We start from the raw sequence: 18,583 nt of genomic DNA, 5'->3' as shown, positions 1-18,583 counted from the left end.
TCACACAGCAGTGTTGGGGTGACTGTAGCAGTTGCAAAGCAGGAAGTTTGCTGGTAGCTGCAGCTCCTCACAAGGGTGGTGGGGGACAGCCCAGCCCTGGCTGTCAGCACCTGTGATGGGTCAACTCACCCGTGGGTCCTGCCCCAGCATCCAAGCCCTCCTGCGAGGCACTGGAGAGCGTGTGCACTGTCACAGCCAGCCCACGGTCCAGACCATGCACCAGGTACAGCATGTGCCACCCCACCGGGGCAGCCCCTAGAGCCCCAGGGGAGACTGGCAACTCTCAAGCCCAGACAGAGAAGGTCGAGGGTGAGGACTAAACAGAGGTTCAGAGCAGAGCTGGGACGGGCCCAGGGCCAAGCAGCAGAGGCAGGAGCAGAACCCAGGTGTCCTGCTTCCAGGGCCTCTCCCTGGCAGTGCCACCCTGTGCTGCGCTGGGCACTATGCTGGATGAGCCGGGACTCTGAACCTGCTGGGAAAATGCAGCGTTGTTAGCACAACTCTAGCTCAGAGGGGCCCCAGGTCCCGCGGGCGGCAGCCAGCCCCTGCTGGACACAGCACAGCCAGAGCCCCGGTACCAAATGCCACCAGCGCAAGGCATTCTGGGAGAGCCCGATGCTACTGGGGCTTGGTCTCTGCTTGGCTGCAGCCCAAGAGCAAAGCCGCGGTCGGCAGCATGTTCTGGTAACGTTCCCTGCAAACCCTCAGCACAGCAGGCCCAGCCCCCCGCAAGGCTGCAGCCGCCCCCGGGGGATTAAGGGGATTGTGGGGCTCAGGCCAGCCAACGAGGGAAGCGATGCCCAGGCTCCGAGAGCAGCAAGGGCCCTACAAGGGCACCGAATGGAGCTGCATGGGGACTGGGAGAGGAGAAATGAGACAGAACGGACACATCCCCAAACCCAGCACCTGGCCTGGGCCGGCACTGCTGGTGGAGGGCATGGTCACCTCAGGAGCTGTGCCAGCCCCTGGGGGACGAGGGCAGAGACCCTGAGCCCCTGCTCAATAGAGGGCAAGGGGACCATGGGATAGGGGCAGCGCCTGGGCCTGCCCTAGCCCCATCTGTACACGCTGCCCTTTGGCCTCTCTGCTGACCCTGCTGCGGGTGGCTACCGCAGAGGTGCCCCACAGGCCAGCAGGGACGTGAGCACTCTGGCTGCACGGGAACCACCCTTGTCTCCCACCCAGCTCCCAGATAGTCCATGTGGACGCCTGGGCTCCAAGAAAAGGCTGCTGGTGCCTAGCACCTCAGCTTCAGTCTCCTCTGGCTCTTGCTGGCCCGGGCAAGTCCTATGTCCTGGGGAATTGCAGCACTGGGGGAGGAAGGAACATCCCCCTAATGCCAGCCTGGCATTCAGGGAGCAGGTGAGAGGACAGGGCCGTGGGAAAGCCCCAACCACAGCCCCTCTTTCACAAGGGATTGAGTTTGGAGCCGGCTCAGCCCAGCCACTCCCTTCCATCCCATTGCTCTCCTCTGCACAGCCTGTTCGCCAGCCACTGCAGTAACTCTGGCCCTGGCGTTAGCACCCGGTGCAGCAGCATCGCCTGGTGTCCTACGGGGAGAGCCGGCCAGTGAGGGGGCAGCTGGCCTTGGGGAGGGGCTTAGGATCTGCCCCAAGCGGGCAGCAGACAGAAGAGATGGTGCTGTGTAAAAAGGGGATTTGCTAAGGAAGCTGGACCGTGCAGGGCTATGGGCAGGGAGCCCGGCTGCAAGGGGCACAGAGCGTCAGATGGGCATGTTTGCCAGGGGACAGAGGGATGGCAGTTTGGGCGGCTGAGGAAGGGGTTTTGCCCTGCAGGTGAGGCGCTGGTGCTCGCATGTGGACTCACTGGAAGGAAGCACAGCGGCAAAGGGGAGGGTGACGGCTGATGCTGGAGGAGGGGCTGATGCCAATTGGGGTGCCGGGGGGTTGCTGGAAATCTTTTGACCGTGCTGGTGATTTAGTGTCCCCTCGGGCAAGGATGGGGTGCTGCTTTCTAGTGTAGTGGATTGTTCTATTGGATGTTACTTTATATTATCACCTTCCTCCTCACGTCCCAATTTGGGTTTTCCCTTGCTAACGGTGGAAGGTTCTCTCCATGGGGCTGCGGTGCCTCTGTCTCTCCTCCCCACAGGCAAAGCCTAGCCCAGGCCTGGGCAACTGCACAGCTGCTTGACCCACCGTGCCTGCCTGGTGCCAAAGGCAGGGGGCTGGGAGCAGCCCGCCAGGGACTTACCCAGCAGCCTAGGGCAGAGAGGCGACAGAGGAACAGGCACTCAGGTTGCAGCCGTTCCACACCTGGGTTAGCTGGGAGGTGAGACTAACATGGACCATCACATACTAGAGATCAGCCTGGGAGTGCCTGGCTAACAGCACCCTGCTCATGCTCACTACTCCCACCCGCGCCACACACAAGATGGCTCATGTTTGAGTGCCATGAACCCCCCACGGTACCAGCACTGTCTCCCGCCCCCCCCAGAAACTGAGGCACCCACACAAGCTTCATTCTCAAAATAAAAATTTATTCAGTAACAAGAACATTGAATCTGCACATCAGTGCAGCAGTTCACATTTCCAACAGCCAAGCACGTGGGTACGAGTCTGGGACCAGTGGAACCTCCCAGTGGCGGTGGAAGATCAGGGGAGGGCACAAGATGAAGCCCCCCAGTCCAGAACTCTGTTTCCAGCTGTCTCCGGGGCAGGTGCTGCAGGGCGCCTGCGAGGGAGACAGCCTGGCTGTGAATTCTGGAGCAAGAACAGTTCCTACAAACCAATGCACGTAAGTCACACTTGTAGGAAAACAAAAACTCAAAAGGCACCGACGTGTCGGGGCCAAACAAGGATCTAGATGAGCATGGGCCGAGCTCCAGCCTCCCAGCGTGTGTGGGGGGAACCTCTGCCAGCTGCAAGGGGTTACACCTTGGCCTCCTTCCTGTCTCCTGCACCAGCCAGGTTCCTGCAGCTCCTCCTTCAGGAAAGGGACGTGGCATTCTCTTGAGCTGGGTCACCCTACATCTTGGGAGCAGGTCACTCACCATAGGGGGAAGCATCATGCACTCCACTCCCAGACAGGCTGGGACGTTGTTACTGCCCCGGGCGTGTGCACGGGAGGTTGGATTCCCTGGCACGGCCTGACGTGCAGGGCTCAGGCTCTAGACAAGTGCGTTGCTGTTAAACCCCACGTCCTGATCTCGGCTGTAGTCTGGAAGGAAGCCTGAGGTGGCCCAGGAACAGCACAGAGCCAAATCCCACCCTGCTGAAATAAAGCCGGGAACTAGACCCAGGCTGACCTCAGCATTCGGACGAGCGCCTGGAATACGCCACGACTGAGCAGAAGGTTTGGTTTTTTTTTGTTTTTGTTTTTGTTTTTTTTTTTTTTTTTACACATTTTCTTGAGCAGCTCAAAGAAAGCTAGGCATCAATGAGTGCAACAGACCAGTTCATGTTTCACACATGCGCGCACACGATCCGGGAGGACCGAACACCATGGCACCCTCCGTGCAAGGCTCGCACGGAAGGCAATTGACAGTACAGCCAGAGCCCGGCCGCAGACAGATTGGGGGGCTGAGATATTGTCCAGGAGTCAAGGGCACAATGTAAACAACGTAACCTCCAAGAGCTTTGCAAGAGATCATCAGAACGGCTGCTTTGTACAGAAATGTCCTTCATAGATCTTTAAACATTGGCCACGAGCCCCCTCATCAGTTACGCTGCTCAGCGGCGGAGGGGACTGGACATGCTGCTGTGTCCTTTCAGCCAGGACGGCACCTGCTCTGCCTGTATCGGTTCCCAGACCGATCACCTGGGGCGTCTTGGCCAGGCCACGCTGTAACCACGACAGGCTCCCAGATCCCACCCTCCAGCCATAAGCCAGCAGCGGGCAGAGAAGCCACTGCTCACTCAGGCGTGCCAGAGCCAGGCTGGGCTAGAGAGATGGGTGAGCTGATTCTGGCCTGACATCCCGGTGCTGTGAACAGGCCGACGGCTTCCCGGGGTCCAGCCAGAATAGCCGCGCTCGAGCTATGGGTGCCCAGCACCCCCACGGAACAGGGAAGGGGCAGGCGCCAGCTCTGTGGCAAGATTCCTGAGCCCCTACTTCTCTTCAACTCCCCCTTCTGTGCTCCCGCAGGGACTCTCTCGCAAGCCAACAGGCCGCGTGCTGCGCTGGCTAATGCAGCTCTGTACGTTTGCACTCCACAAAGCCCAGTGCTGGATGGCAAACAGGGCACTTCCCATTGTCCTCCTCACAGAGCAGCCCCAGTGCTCCCTGGCCCACAGTCTGCATGGGCCAGCGTTTCAGCCACAGCCCCTCGCAAGTTCTGGGCTCCTCTCGACCACCTGCCTCAACGGGACAGTCGCTGCTGCTACGTGATGAACGCTGCGCAGACACTGGTGCTCAGAACCGGTCCTGCTGGACGTTGCTCCAGTCGCGAGTCCTGGCAGGACCCAACTGAGTTCTGTTCTCAGTGACCGCAGCACCGTCTGAGTCAGGCATTGCCCGTTTCACCTCACCCTCAAAACTGGTGTGCACACAGCACCGTCGACCCCGTAATGCCACGCGGAGCAGGGCTCAGCCCCATTGCAACGAGCAGCTGCTAAGAACACCAGGGGGTTTGCTAGTTACTTTGGTTCGGGCAGGATGCGTAGCCAGCGTGGTTAACAAAGTGCCAGACCCCACCAACAGCCCCCTGGTGGCACAGCACCAGCACTGCAAGTCGGTGCTCCGGCTTGTCTACAAAGCGCAAACTAGCTGGAATTCTTCGCTAGAGGGAACATTTGTGAAATGCGCTGCTATGCACCACTGGAAACCAGCCGCCAAGGATCAGCTGAACCCTGCCCTGTGCTCACGCTCAAGCAAAGCCGGCTGAACCTCCGAGAGGCTCTGAAATACCATCCCGCCAGTGGAAGAAGGTAACCTCTTACAACAGGGGCTCTTGCAAGACTTAAGGAGGATGGACACATTTGGCAGAAGCGGGCAACGGGCTCTCACTTGTTGGGAGAGAAGCCAGCTTCCAAGGGGAAACCCACTCTAGCGTTTGTGCAGAGGCCAAGGAACACCACTCAGCTGGAGACAAGTGGTTGTTTTCCAGTTTACAGAATGCAGTCTCGTCCTTTCAAGAAAACAATGTGAGAAATAACAAAAGTTATCTAGATAAATACTGTATGTACACAACTGAGGGGGGAAAAGGAAACTTCCAGACAAATCATTTCTCCAGGTTAAGTGTTAAGATGACAGCAGAGCGAGGGGAAACACACTGCGTCGATGGGGGAAACATTATGTAACAATTACATCAGCCTTCGGGTTTGAGAGCCAGCTGAGTGTGTATGTGAGTGTGGGGAGAATCACTCAGGCAGTGCTGGAAAAACAGCTCTGGGTTGGGGAGAGAAAGGTGAACAGATGATATGGCCATTAACTCAAAAGGCCCACAGCAGTATTCAAGTAATGAAAGGGTTAAAACCCTATAAAATTGTTTGTTTTAAAAGAACACACGTCAGTTTCCCCCCCAATTGCTGCTGCTAAACTGGGTTCTTTTAGATTATGAAATTCAAATGAATTTGGCAGCCCCAGGCTTGGAGCAGAGGAGAGGCTGGTTCTGGGAGGGGTTGCTGTTTGAAGTCTCTGACCACACTGGTCATGATCAAGACTGTGTGTGTGTGTGTGTGTGTGTGTGTGTGTGAGTGAGAGAGAGAGAGACGTTTGCGTTCCAAAGTAGGAGCCACAGCAAGAGACTGAAAGGCGCAGCCCAGCCATCAGCTGCCTTTGGGCTACAGGCACAAGCCAACCCGACGGGTTTGCACTGGGGCAGTTTCAGAAGCAGTTTGTCACTGTTGCGGAGTTCCAGTTAGCTCAAAGTAGATCAAAAAAAGCCACGAACAAATCTTGGCACAACCCTCATATTTACACCAGCTGCCACTCTGATAACTGCCTCAGCTAGCACCAGTTTGTGTGTGTTTTCAAGTTATTTGTGACTTGGGTCCAATCTAACCTAACCCTCAAGATTTCACCACACAGAGATGAGCCAACTGCCAACAGCAATTGTCACTTACGAAAGGTGTTCTTTGAAAACAAAGAATATTTGAGGTTATTTGAGTTAAAAATAATTAAAAAAATAACAAACGGTCTTGCAGTCAGAGTCCCATACAAAATACAACCCAAACCTACATGCGCCAGGAACAGTAAAATGACAAAATATATAAAATTAACGAATAAAGTGCATGTTCCGTACATATTACACCTGCCCCTTGTATGAACACAACGACATGGGTTTTGTTTAGAAAGAAGTCACAGCCGAGGGCTCATGATCACATGGTATTATAGAATGGATTGCTTGTCCGCCTTTTGTCGGTAGCCATTTTCACTCTCCTCAGAGGGTGAGTTCTACTGCGTTGATGTCTAGGTGCTCCAGCCAGGCTTTGAGCTGGGAGCTGAGAGTCTAGTACCTGCGTCTGTAGCAGTGGAAGACCCTCTTCAGAGCTAGTCAATCTAGGATCTGTGCTGGGATACAAATTCTGTGGAGCTGAGCCAAACTCTTTGGCATATTGCACGGGCGGCCTCTCCACCGGCTGGCTCTGGACAATGCACTCAGTTGTTTTAAGCTGCTCTACAAAATGCTTGGTGGGCTTTGAATCCTGGCGAATAAGGGGAGAGGAGGCACAAGGCTTTTCAGGGGGGCCTTCCAAGCCGTGCTCTGGCAATGCATCACACTTGCCTTGGCCAGTCCTGGGGGAGGCGGGCAGCAAGTCAGGACAGGTGAGGCTGGCATGGGAAGAGGCCAACTCCCTCTTGGTTAAGTCATCTCGAGAGAGTTCCAGGCAGCCCAGCTTGGCTAAGGATGCCGAGCGTTTCATCTGGGACGGCGTGGTAAGCCCCGCTTGCCGTACCCGGGCCTCAAGTTCCTTCGCACGCTGCTTCACTGAGCTGGGGGTCTCATTGGAGTCTTTGATGCTGGGGCTGTTGGAGCTGTGAGGGAGGCCGACGGGGAGGAAAGAGACATCCACGGCTTCAGTGCTGTCACTGAGGAAATCCAAGTCCTCGTTGCTCAGCTCCACGAAGGCACTTGCCTCGCACAGGACATGCCCGTTCCTTGAGAGGCTGCTTGGTGCCACTGGCTCATCGTCCGCGCTCGTGCTCTGCTCCGTAACACCCTCCAGATGAACTACGCGTTGGTGCCAAAGGTCATCCAGGCCCGCTGAAGGCAAGCGCCTCACCTGGCCAGTGAACGAAGAGGTATCCAGGTTAATCGGTGCCGCACTGTACTCTTCCTCGGGGCTGCCCAGGGTGAAGGTGGCCCGCCCGATCGCCTTGTGCTCTAGTACCGAAGGGTTACGCAAAGGCAGAGCACCTGGATGTACAGGTGCCGTCTCAGCGCACACCGAAGGGTTCAGGTTTTCATCTACTGGAAGCAACGCCGCTGCGTTCTCCAGCGTGCCCTGCTCACGGCTGCTGTCACGCTCACGGAGATCAGGTGGCGTGCCCATGTGGGGGTACTCGATAATTTCTATCCTCTTGGGGAGGTGACAGGGCAGGGCGGGCTCCCCAGAGCCATTCAGCGACACCACAGTCCTGAGCACTTCCTGCTCAGCACCAGGCTCTGCCAGTGGAGGCTCCTGAGCAGGCTGCACAAAGCAAGGGGCGAGTGGTGGGGACAGGTGTGTCCCCCCTGGCAGTTCAGGGCCATGAGGCAACGCACCCTCGGCTGCTGGGCTCTTTGCCCTGGCCTGGTCGCTTTCATTCTCTCCATGGGCAGGATCCGGCTCCCGTGTCAATTCCTCGGTCCTGCCCTTTGGCGCGAGCTCAGCAGCTGCAGAATCATTCTTGGAATTCTTGCGAGTAGGTAGCAGGCAGATGAGGGGAACGTGCTGGTGCTCTTGCTCCTGTCTCAAGCGTTCCTCAAATTCCAAGGTGGCACGTTTAACAGACCCCGGACACCACTTCGACCCAGGGTTCAGACCCTGCACTCGAGGCTCCTGCTGGTCTTCTGCGGGATCGCTTTCTTCCACATCTGACGCACAGGTAGGCGATTGGAAGGTGGGGACACCTTCCTGGTCTGGTTTTGGGAGGTCTTTTGCTGTTTCCTGCTCTGCAGTGCAAGCTCTTTCACTCTGCTCAGCCTTCCCAGGTTTATTTTCAGATGCCCAGACCACCTCTACAGGCAACTCATGGACGGTACTCCTCTTTGGTGCTTGGGCATGGTTGGCTGAGACCTCCATCTTCTGCTGGCACGGTCCTATGCCCTGGCTGATGGATTCAATTTCAGTTATGATTTCTTTCACAGAGATTGCATTTTCCGAGTGTGATCTTGTGAGAGGGCCCAGAGTGGTCAGTTCAGAGATGTCCTGCAAACACAGAGAGACTGTTATTACAAAGTGCACAGCAGCCTTGCTGACAGAACACCTGCAGTCAGACGCCTGAACTGCGATGAACACACAGACAAGAAAAAGAGAAAGGTCCCGGTGCTAATGCAGAGTAGCGGGCGCCAGGATCTCACTCCGAGCAGGCAGAATGGGATGCTCAGTACTGGAGCAGTTCCAGAGGTGCTCTGGTCTCAAAACTTTCCAACCGGGATTTGCCACTAGCCTAAGGCATTTAGATGCCAAACTAGCTGAGAAGCTAGGAGATTTAGGCACCCAACTTCCACGTGCTTGTTAACATGCACTCGAAGGCAAAACTTGGGTCATTTAAAAAGAAAATAAGAATAAGGGTGAGAGTTCTCGCCCTGTACAGAACAGGAATGAAAATGCCTATGGATCGCTTTAAATCCAGCAGCCCGGCAGGATATGTACGCTGAAGGTGCTTGTTGGGGTCTAAACGTTCCACAATTTCCACAGGCGAGGAGCTCGGGATGCTAGAGCAGAGACAGAGCTACTAGTAACTATGCTGCCAACTGTGCCTTGCGGGACCAAGATGGAAAGGAGGCAGCCAGTGCTGTACTAACTAGAAGAGAAAACTATTCAAGTAAAACAGTTTCCCAGGAAAAAGCAGGTCTCGGATTAACTGAGATGAGTTAGAACTGCCGGCCTGGTCTGACTGGAGAGAGAACTAGGGCTGATTTCCAGCACCCTCTTTCACTTGGCCCAGCAGAGAAAAGGGGCAGGAATTCCGAACATTGGGAGTTAAACTACGTCCACCGCATGTCTCCTGGGGTGCACCACTGAACGTCACGTTTATCACATGCTGCTTTCTGACAAGGGACAATTCCACGGCCATTAGTAGCGATTCTCCAAGTGAAAGGTGAGAACATAAAATCAGCAGTCACAATAATCAGCCTTTCAGCTACTTTGGTTAGAGTGTCTAGATCCCATTCAACAAGTCAACAATTTACATATAAAAAGCGTCCTCCTGGACATAACCCCCTTGAGTTCTCTAAGGACATGGGTTACCCTTCTGCCAGCGAGCTGCAGTCCGAGTCGTGAATGGAGAACTGTCTGCAGCACTTACTACATTTAAAAAATCCTCAGTGGAAGATAGAAAATCGAATAAAACCTACAACTCAACCAGCGAGAGCATTCTGGAAGAAGCAGCCAGCAGGACACTGCTGATCAGCCACAGACCACTACGATACAAGATGTTTAGGTCTAAAGGGCTCTAGCTTCCTTTTTCATTCTGCATGGCATGAAGCCTCTAGACGACTGCCAATCAGAGGGCACCTAACTGCAGTGTCCTGTCCCCACCTACATCCTGGCCCCTGGAAAGGATGCACCGCCGTGCAGACATTATATTTATATTTTTGGGGTGGGGACTCATCACTCATGAAAACGAATCACCGACAGCACTAGTCACCCAATCCTGACCTGCAGCTCCCCGCACTAGTATTCCAGTGCTGGGCTCCCCACACACAGCTCTGACCTACTGCTTCCCAACCCCCCAGCTCTTCCAAGACGTGAGAACCCTTCCCACAGCTCTGCCGGTGCAACTCAGTCCTGACCCGCAGCCCCTCTTCAGTGTTGGGTTTGCTGCCTGCTGCTCTGCCCAAGCTCTTCAAATGACGACCTCCAGCTGGAGCCCCTCCCCGCTTTGCTACCCAACAGTCACTCCCACAGATCTATCGCCGGCCCTCTACCCCAGGCCTGGAGCTTCCCACCCAAGAACGGTGCCGATCTAGTCAGGCTCTTTGGTAGTGCTTATGCTGGGGACAAGTAACTGCACTAGATGTGATTCCCAGGCTAGGGGCACGTGCTCAGAGTTGAGAAGCTCACAGTAGCTGTACCACCACCACCACGCTGCTCTCCTTATGTAAAGCTTTACATCTAAGAGTTTATCAATACAATTGACACATTAACTGGAAGACCAAAATATTGCCCATCTTTCCACTGCATTAACCATACAGCAAGAAACTCACACAGCCACGAGAACCATTCAGACAGCAGGCCACAGGAAAGCAGCAGGCCATTGTTACCTTTGGCTGTTCCTCATCTGTGGAAGACTCTTCTGGTGCTGCAGGGGAGCTGCCTGCAGAGCTATTTCTCTGGGTATCGACAGCAGTCCCTGCTGGCAGCACCTCCAGCACAGACATCTTGGAGACCCCGTTCCTTCCGCCTCCCTGCTCGTCCATCCTGGTGTGAGAACAGGCATGAGACCGGCTTTCTTGGGACAGCTCCTCAAACTTCTCCAGGGCACTGAGGAAATCAATCCTGTCTGTGGTTTCAAGCTGGGAACTGAGCTGTGGGCTGGGGGAATTCTGATCAGGAGACCTGGGAAGATCTTTTAGACAAGCCGTGAATTCCTCCATGGGTACCAAATGAACGTTCAGGTCTGTTTTAAGGGCATCTGTCTCTAGATCATCCACGGTCAGATCAGGGAATGCTGTGGCCATCTCCAAAGGCTCTTTAAGTTGCACCAAGGCCTCAGAAGAATGGCAATTATCCAGGGGAAATTCTGACTCCTCCAAGCAGCACCCTGCCGGACACCCGTTGATGTTGTTGAGGTTCAGTTCATCCTCTATTTGTTCGGAGCGGAAGTCTCTGGCTGCGAACTCCAAACGGATCCTCCTCTCTTTGGTGCCCAGCTCCTCGATCACGTCCGTGTCCGGCTGGAGCAGACGGCCCACGTGCGGCCCCACTGAGAAGACGGGAGACGCAGGCTGGTGGTTGTCGTTTGCCATGGGCTCGGAGAGCTGCTCTGCGGAAGTGGTGATCTCCTTTTTGTTCAGCTCCATCCCGGGTTTGCAGATGGGCTGGTGGTGCTCCGAGAGGTCGCTGTCCGAGTGCGACCGCCACAGCTTGTTATGCCGCTGTTTGCTGCGGGAGAAGGGAAACATGTTAGTCACTGTCAGAAACCACCTGCAGATCACACACGCTTAAAATATAACCCTGGCCCAAACCCAGGCTGGTGAGTGGGGGGCCGCTTCCATGGTAGCCTCTGGGCCAGAGTCAGCGGCGACAACCAGTCCCTTCCATTAACCGTGGCCAGAGCTGGTCAGAAAATGAATCCACCTGGGCCTACATGGTCAAGTGGGGGCAGCCGGCACCGCTCTAGCATTGCGGGAGAGCAGCTTGTATGCCATGGGGGCAGGTGACAGCAGTACAGTAGGAAAACCAACCGATAGGAAGGGGTAATACAAAGCAGGCCTCTGCCCTCTTTGCTCCCAGCACCCCCGAATGCCCACAGGGGCAAGCTCCGCCCTGCGGGGAGTGCGTACAATTGCAATGAACCCCAGAACACCCATCAGTGTAAATGAGCACAGGGGTATAAGCCATTTACATGCATGAATCCCCAGTGGTTTGTACTGGACCCAGGGAATTCTGCTCAACTTGGTCCCTTATCTGACCCCAGATGATGGATGTGCTGGAAGGTGAGAACACGCTGCAGGGCGACAACCAAGGGGATACATGGGGGGCCCGGAACAAAAGGATGCCTGATTTCCCCCCTAGGGCTCTAGTAAATAACTGATCTTTGGAAAGCAGAGAGCGGGGTGGGGGTTGGGGACATCCTGCATGGTTACAGGAAGCCAAAAATAGCATCTTGTTTGCAGGACGGAGGCCTAGGACAGCCACCCTCCTCGCTGCTGGAAAACATCCTCGGGAGGGTCCCAGTCACACGCTCGAGCTAACGGCAGCAGCAGCACCTGTTCTGAGAACTGTTGCGTCTGGGCCCACACAACAGGGCGATTTCTCCGAAGTGGAACCGGACCAATGAAAACATGTGCCCAGCCCAGCCCAGCACATTAGAGATTTCCCTTCCTCCGCTTGCTGCACTTTCAACGGCTCCCCCTAGGAGGAGAGCACACACCGCAGCACGCTCCAGCTCGAAAGGACGCTGCGGGCGGCCAGCCAAGTCTGCGGATGGCCTTCTGCAATCTCCCCTTCCAGTCGCCTGTGTGTGCGCTGAGATCCCAGCCAGCACGGTCTGTCTGCCGAGCCCAGGTCCGCTGCTTAGCGAACACACCGGCACAGGCTGCATGTTTCTGATGGGGAATGCCCTACGGCTAGGGGGCCTCACAAAATAACCCAGTGCCAAATTAGATTGCAGACCCAGCAGTCAGGCACCAAGAGTCAGTGTGTGAAATGGGGCAGGACCAGCCCCCTCGTGACAGCGGGGAAGCTATGAAGGGCTTGTCAGATACACGCACGGTTCCCACGGGGAATGGACCCGACAAGCAGAACCTAGAGACGGAGAGTATTGTGTCTGCAAATATCCGTTAATGCAATGACATATAGCAGCAACTACCGCTCCTGGCAGTCATCACGTTTTCCTTCTGTTTATGAACGATGCTGAGATTACAGCATGAGCCGGGACTCAGGAGGGCAGAGCTCCATGGAGGGCTCCCAGCCTGCATGTCCTCGGGCACACTGCTTTGTCTCTGTGCCCCTGGTTCTGGAAAATCCTTTTCAGGGACACTGTCTGGTTAAATACAAACACGTTAGGGCCTGGACTGTCTCTCGCTATACTCCCGTGTGCAGTCCAACGCACAGCACAACGTGCCCTGCTCGTGACTGGACCTTGTCTAGACACTACGGTCACACATCAGGCAGAGCCTTCCGGGCAGTTCATCACCCAGTCACCAGAGAGGTGGGGCATGAACTCTGCATGTGTGTTTTATTTTGAAATTCAAATCACCTGTTTGCATGAGTGTTATCTGCCTCCAGCAGAGCCTGAGCCCAGGTCACAGCAATAACCAAGCCTGATTTCATCCTGTTAATTTTTAACCTTGGACCTCCCCCATTGAGCAACCATACAAGGTGCCAAAAGCAGGTTCAAAAACCACAGAGGAAGACTCCTTTCTGCAAACCAACAGCCATTTTCTAAGACACCTGGAGGAAAGCGCTGGCCCTGCTTCTCCTACACAGACGTCTATGCTGCTTTGTCTACTTGTTCCACAGACGCACCCAAGCGCCCAGCACAGTTTCAGCTGAGAAATCAATGTGTCAGCATTGACCTCTGCCTACAGAGCGACTGGAGAAGGGATTTGGAGGAGGCGCACTCCTGTCCTCTGGAATAGTAACCACAGCACGTGCATGATTTCTGGAGACACTCAAAGGGGCTCCCTGTCTATCTCGGGTACTTACACAGTTCCCCTTACCCCAGAATCAGATTCACCCTCAACGCCCCACGAGACAGGGCACTCTCAGCCCATTGGGCAGATGGGGAAATGGAGGCAGAGAGACTAAGTGACTTGCCCAAGGTAACACAAGAAGTCTTTAGCAGAGCAGGGAATTGAACCTGCATCTCTGGAGTCCCAGGCTAGTGCCCTGGGAGCTGACAGCCCAAACCCAAGCGTAGGCCGTCGGGCTGCCACACAGCCTGGCTCCCCCGGTCTGGCTGCACAGTTCTACCGAAGCGTTGGGGGCGGAGGCGAGGGGTTCCCTGTTGAGTCTGCCGTTTCCATTCCGCCGGCAGTTTTAGCGCTCTCCAAGCAACCCGCTTGCCCTCACTAGACACAGCAGTGAGACCTGCACCTTCACTTCCTGGGCCCCTGGGGAGACTCAGGCCCTTGGCGGGATTGAGGACGAGTGCCCCCTCCAACCGGCAGGGATGCACAGCCAGTGCTCAGAACAGTCGCCCAAGGGGCTGGGAAAAAGGGGGTCTCCAGAATTCCAGGCACGGTCAGGGTCAAGCAGAGCAAGTGGGCGCTGGCACTTGGGTGGGATCGCTGGGAGTAGCTGGAGTGAAGGAATCTCGTTCCCCCACCCATGTCTCAGGCTGGAGCCAGGCAGCGTGAAGGAGTGCTCTCAGGCCCTGATGTTCAGTCACTTTCTCCGGTAGCTGTTCCAACAGCAGGCGGCCCCAGGTGGTTTGGTAAAAGGAACGCTCATGCCGCGCGAGCCACAGCACGGCCCTCGGGCTCGGCCCCTGCCTGACACTGTCTGAGCGGGCGCTGCAGCAACGCGGTGCCCAAGCCCGCCAGGAGAGAGAGGAGAGTTTAATGAGGAGAAGGAAAGACTCTGGCCCTGCTGCTAATGGCTGACAGCTCCAAGGAGCTAAACACCCCTGCTGCTGTGACAAAAGGAGCCATAATCACGGCTGGAAAGTAGTATCCCACTTACCGCGCCCCCTTCACCTTCCCAACAACGTCACCAGATAGTCCAAGCACATGGCCTCGGATCTGCTTGTTCCCTGCCCTGGGTTAATACAGCAAACAGGCCTGGGGGCAGCTCGAGGGGAGAGCCCGAAGCTGCAGCGAAAGAGGGCAGAGAAGCCTTTTGGAGCTGTGAAAGCAGATACACAAGGAGTGTGGTGCCCTGGGGTTCTGCCTGCTGCTCTGCCCAGCGTGGCACTGAGCTCACCCCAGACTTGTTAGCCTCATGCGCTCAAACACCTAATGCTGCTTTGCCTTCGAAAGGCCTCACTGATAATCCCACTCACGTCATTCTACTGGGGCCCTGTCCAGAGCGGGCAGAGACTTGGCAGTTGCATACCCAGGGGTGAGCCACACATGGCAGGAGTCAAAGTGGCATTCCCATACTGGTTACGAATAAACTTTTCCAAGTCTAGCACAGAGGGAGCAAGAAGAAGAAATCAAGACCTCACCACGCAGAGGCTTTCACTGACTGGATTTCCCAGTGTACTAACGCTCACCCAGTGCCCTAGATTCGCAGAGGGCTTGAGGACATGAAGTACTAACCACACACCAAGTATGATTCTGTTCACCCACACGCTGCAACGGGAGCAGCCACATGGCAAGCCCTAGAGAGACAGACAGCATGTACGTCTGGGCTCCTCTTTCTGTCAAACATCTCACAGCTGGATCAGCGTGGTGCTCTGCTCTTCCAACACTGCGAACATTTCCAGGCTCACTTCACCTTGCTCTGGTCCGAGCTGCACGGCGGCGAGTGCTGGGAAAGCCGATGACGTCCTAGCACACAAGTAACTGCCCGAGGATTTAATCTGCGCCCACCAAAGAGCCTGCAGCAGAGGAGGGTTCCAGCACCGATACTGCAGTCTGGCAGAACATGAAGTATCTTTTCCTTCCAGCAGGTCAAGTCAGGACATTGCTTAACACCCCCTTTTTGGGGATTGTCCAGGAAATATGCAATATTGATGTCTTTTTACTAGTCAGCTGACAGGCCTGTGTTACAAAATCCGCTGCCATCTCTTATCTCTCAGCTGAGCTGAAAATTCCATCCAGGAACAAACACTTGATGTTTACACTGCAGAGGAAAGGGCTCCCTGCACAGACTGCAGCAACCGTTCCTCAACAAAACAGCCCTGAGGCTGTAGCAGATGCTGAGCGAGTGTGTTTCTAAAACAGATCTGTGATGCTGAGCTGATCGGGCCACATTTCTGAGACGGCAGAGAGAGGGTCTGGTTTCCTACTTAGCCATGCTGTACAAGCTAGTGGAATCATTCGGTTCTGTTGGTGCCTAGCTCAGAGCTGAGTTCAGTCCTGGGACACTGTTGGCTTTGAACCAGTGTTGGGCCGAGCCTCCTCCTAGAGCCCTTGTCATGCCACTGGCTGCTCAGATGGATTACTCAGCTCCCCCGCCAACTCCTGTGGAGCTTTGGGTGACTAGCTAAGGCTCCCCGCACAAATGGAGCACTCTTCCCAACCCCTGCCCTAAGATAACGATGAACGAGCACGCCCACGAAGGGAAGCTCTGAATTAATCCAATGGAGCCACTCAAGGGCCCTGTGCCTTGCCTTACCTTATACTGTAAAGAAGGTTAAGATTTTGGGATGGGCAGGACATGGGCAATAAACCGTAAGTCACAGATGCCCGAGCCCCGCATGGGGGTAGTTGGGGGTGGCAGCCCGAGCCCCACACGGGGAAGGGGGAGAAGCAGGGTTGAAGCAGAAATCATGGAGCTCTGTTAAAGTCACGGAATCCATGACCAAATGTTATGCTCCTTTACAGCAAAGAGAGGAGGCCTGTCAGACAGCTCTCAAGCACCCACTCATTCTGAATGAGGCAGGAACACAAGCACCTGCCTGCATATCTGCTAGGCTGGCCCCGTGGTCAGGTCAGACAAACGCTCAGTGACAGCTGAAAACAAACATCATTAAACCAAGGCTCCGAACCCCAGAGCACGTGGTACGAAAACAAGATCAAGGCTGAACATCAGCGACCACAACATGCAGTCGGGACTACACCCTGCCGTCGGCACAGCTGCCTGTGGCTTCGTCCAGAGGGGCAGCCGCTGAGGTTTCTGACATGTGAGAGCAGACACACCCAGCTTCCCACACTCCTCTGCCGCACCCATACTGAAGGAGGCACAATCCGCTTGGGTTCAGATCCTTTCCGGTTCTCCTTTCACTATAAGCCTGGGCCAGAGTGGGCTGAGGAATGATTTTGTGTTTAGGAAACACAGGGCAGGAGACAGATTTGTGCTGGAAATCTTACGGTCCGTTCCCGCCCCGCTCCGGAGCTCACCTCGCCAGCAGAATCCCCTGATACTCCTCCAGCTGCCTCATGAAGCTTGGGTTGGGCTTGGTGACTGCACGCCGCTCCTTCACGTGCTCGTAGGCTCGGTCCAGGTCCCAGCCGTATTCCTTCATGGCATACGCGATCACCGTGGAGGCTGACCGGCTGACTCCCATCTTGCAGTGCACCAGGCATTTTGACCCGTTCTTCCTAGGGCGGGGAATGGAAAAGGATGATTTTAAAGCCTCCTCTGAAAAGCTCAGGAGAGGCAGACATTGGAGGGGAGAGCTCCAAGTTACCACACAGCTCCTTCTAAGCACTTTCACTCTAAGGGAAAAGCGTCCTAGAGAACACACAAAATAGATCAGGAGCTGCTCATCAGCCTTGGGGGCCCTAGAACAGGGGTTCTCAGAACCATTTTTTGGATGGCCTCAGAGTGTGGGGCCAACCAACCGTTGCTGGTGGCTGCTCTGAAAACTTTTGCAAACCGGAGTCCCGCTGCCATGGGCTGAAGGCCAGACCTGGAGCCCAGGGCCTGAAGCCAGCCGAGCACACACACTGGCCCCGTGTGTCTGCGGAGGGACTGCCTGGAGCCCCCAGGAGGCTGCATGGTGCAGGCTGCTGATCCCGACAGTGATGCCAGCAAACACCAAGACAGCCAGAAGGAACAGCTGGGTGCACTTGAGAGACGCTGCCCTAGTAAATCTTTCCAGCCGTTCAGTGGTAGTGGACAAAGATCAAGTCCAAAGCCCATGAGCCTGTTCCAACTCAGCCTTTTTGTATCAAAAGCCCCTGTCTGTTGGCCTCTGAAAGACCCAGGTTACACCAGTCTATGCAAACCTCCTGAGGTGGTACGTCTCTGGAGGTGTTCACAGTCTCAGCAATGAGCCTTCATCACCCCCACTGTTCTTAGCTCCTGGGAGAGGCGTGGTAACCCTCCCCTGGAGCAGACGATCATCATGCATAAAACATTCACAAATTGAATAAAAGGGTCCCCCAAGATACTGCATGGGGTTGCAATCTCTCTCACAACAGGCTTCTATGTACCAAGCAGCTCAGGACTCACTGTATGAAGTCGTTTTTCACCCCTGGCTCTCGTCCATCACACAGAGCAGTCTTGGTACAGAGCTGGTCGTGAGGAGTTTGGTTTGGCTTGAGAAGGGTTTGCTCCATCGCCAACAATGCAGGGGTTTTACTTCAGCAAAGTGTAAGTGGCAAATGAAGGAGCACGGGCTGTAATTTGCCTTGTCCAGCAAGGACTTCAGCTGCACAGCTTTGAGTTCAGACCTGCCCCCCTGTTCTTTGCATCCGCATGATAAAAAGGTATTTGTTAGTTACTGACAGGCCTCTGCATCAAGGGAGTCTGTCACTAGGGCTGCAGTCTCACTGCAAAGAGAGGAGTGTTTTTACAGATGGCTATCTCCATCCAAGATCCTAGAGATCTGGAGGTACAAAAACCCCACACCTCTTTTGCAGCGAAGACTTGGCCCAAGATGCTTTACGCAAAAACTTGCAAAGTCAGAACTCCCCCTGCACCTGCCCCCAATGGTGATTCTAGAAAAGCCGGGGGTGGGTGGGAGGGAAGGCAAGGTGGGACAGGCACACAAGCGCCGAACGGCCTTTAACTGCCCCAACCTGGAACTAACTTGCCTCACAAACTTCTAGCTTTAAAACGTCAGGTGAATTCAGGGTGGGGAACAAAATGTACCTCCAGAGAGGAGAATATTTCTGACAAGGACGAAGTTCGTTGCACCAAGGAGCTCGATGTGCTTTAGACATGTATCTATAAATAGTGCTAGTGTAAAT

General features: G+C 55.0%; 1 protein-coding gene across 7 annotated transcripts in view; it reads right to left on the bottom strand.

The window, feature by feature from the left end:
* Positions 1–3,336: 3,336 nt before the first annotated feature.
* Positions 3,337–18,583, bottom strand: part of SSH2 (slingshot protein phosphatase 2) — a 146,668-nt gene continuing 131,421 nt past the window's right edge. For all 7 annotated transcript variants that reach the window (XM_050929627.1, XM_050929628.1, XM_050929630.1 and 4 more), the window contains 3 exons: positions 16,787–16,987; positions 10,376–11,216; positions 3,337–8,315 (listed from right to left, as the gene is read on the bottom strand). In XM_050929627.1, the coding sequence (XP_050785584.1) occupies positions 6,282–8,315; positions 10,376–11,216; positions 16,787–16,987 (3,076 nt within the window). In that variant the 3' untranslated portion in view covers positions 3,337–6,281. The remainder of the gene's footprint in view (positions 8,316–10,375; positions 11,217–16,786; positions 16,988–18,583) is intronic.

The sequence above is a fragment of the Gopherus flavomarginatus genome, chromosome 19 (assembly GCF_025201925.1).
Source record: "Gopherus flavomarginatus isolate rGopFla2 chromosome 19, rGopFla2.mat.asm, whole genome shotgun sequence".
Lineage (NCBI taxonomy): Eukaryota > Metazoa > Chordata > Testudines > Testudinidae > Gopherus > Gopherus flavomarginatus.
This window is presented reverse-complemented; position numbering and strand designations above follow the sequence as displayed.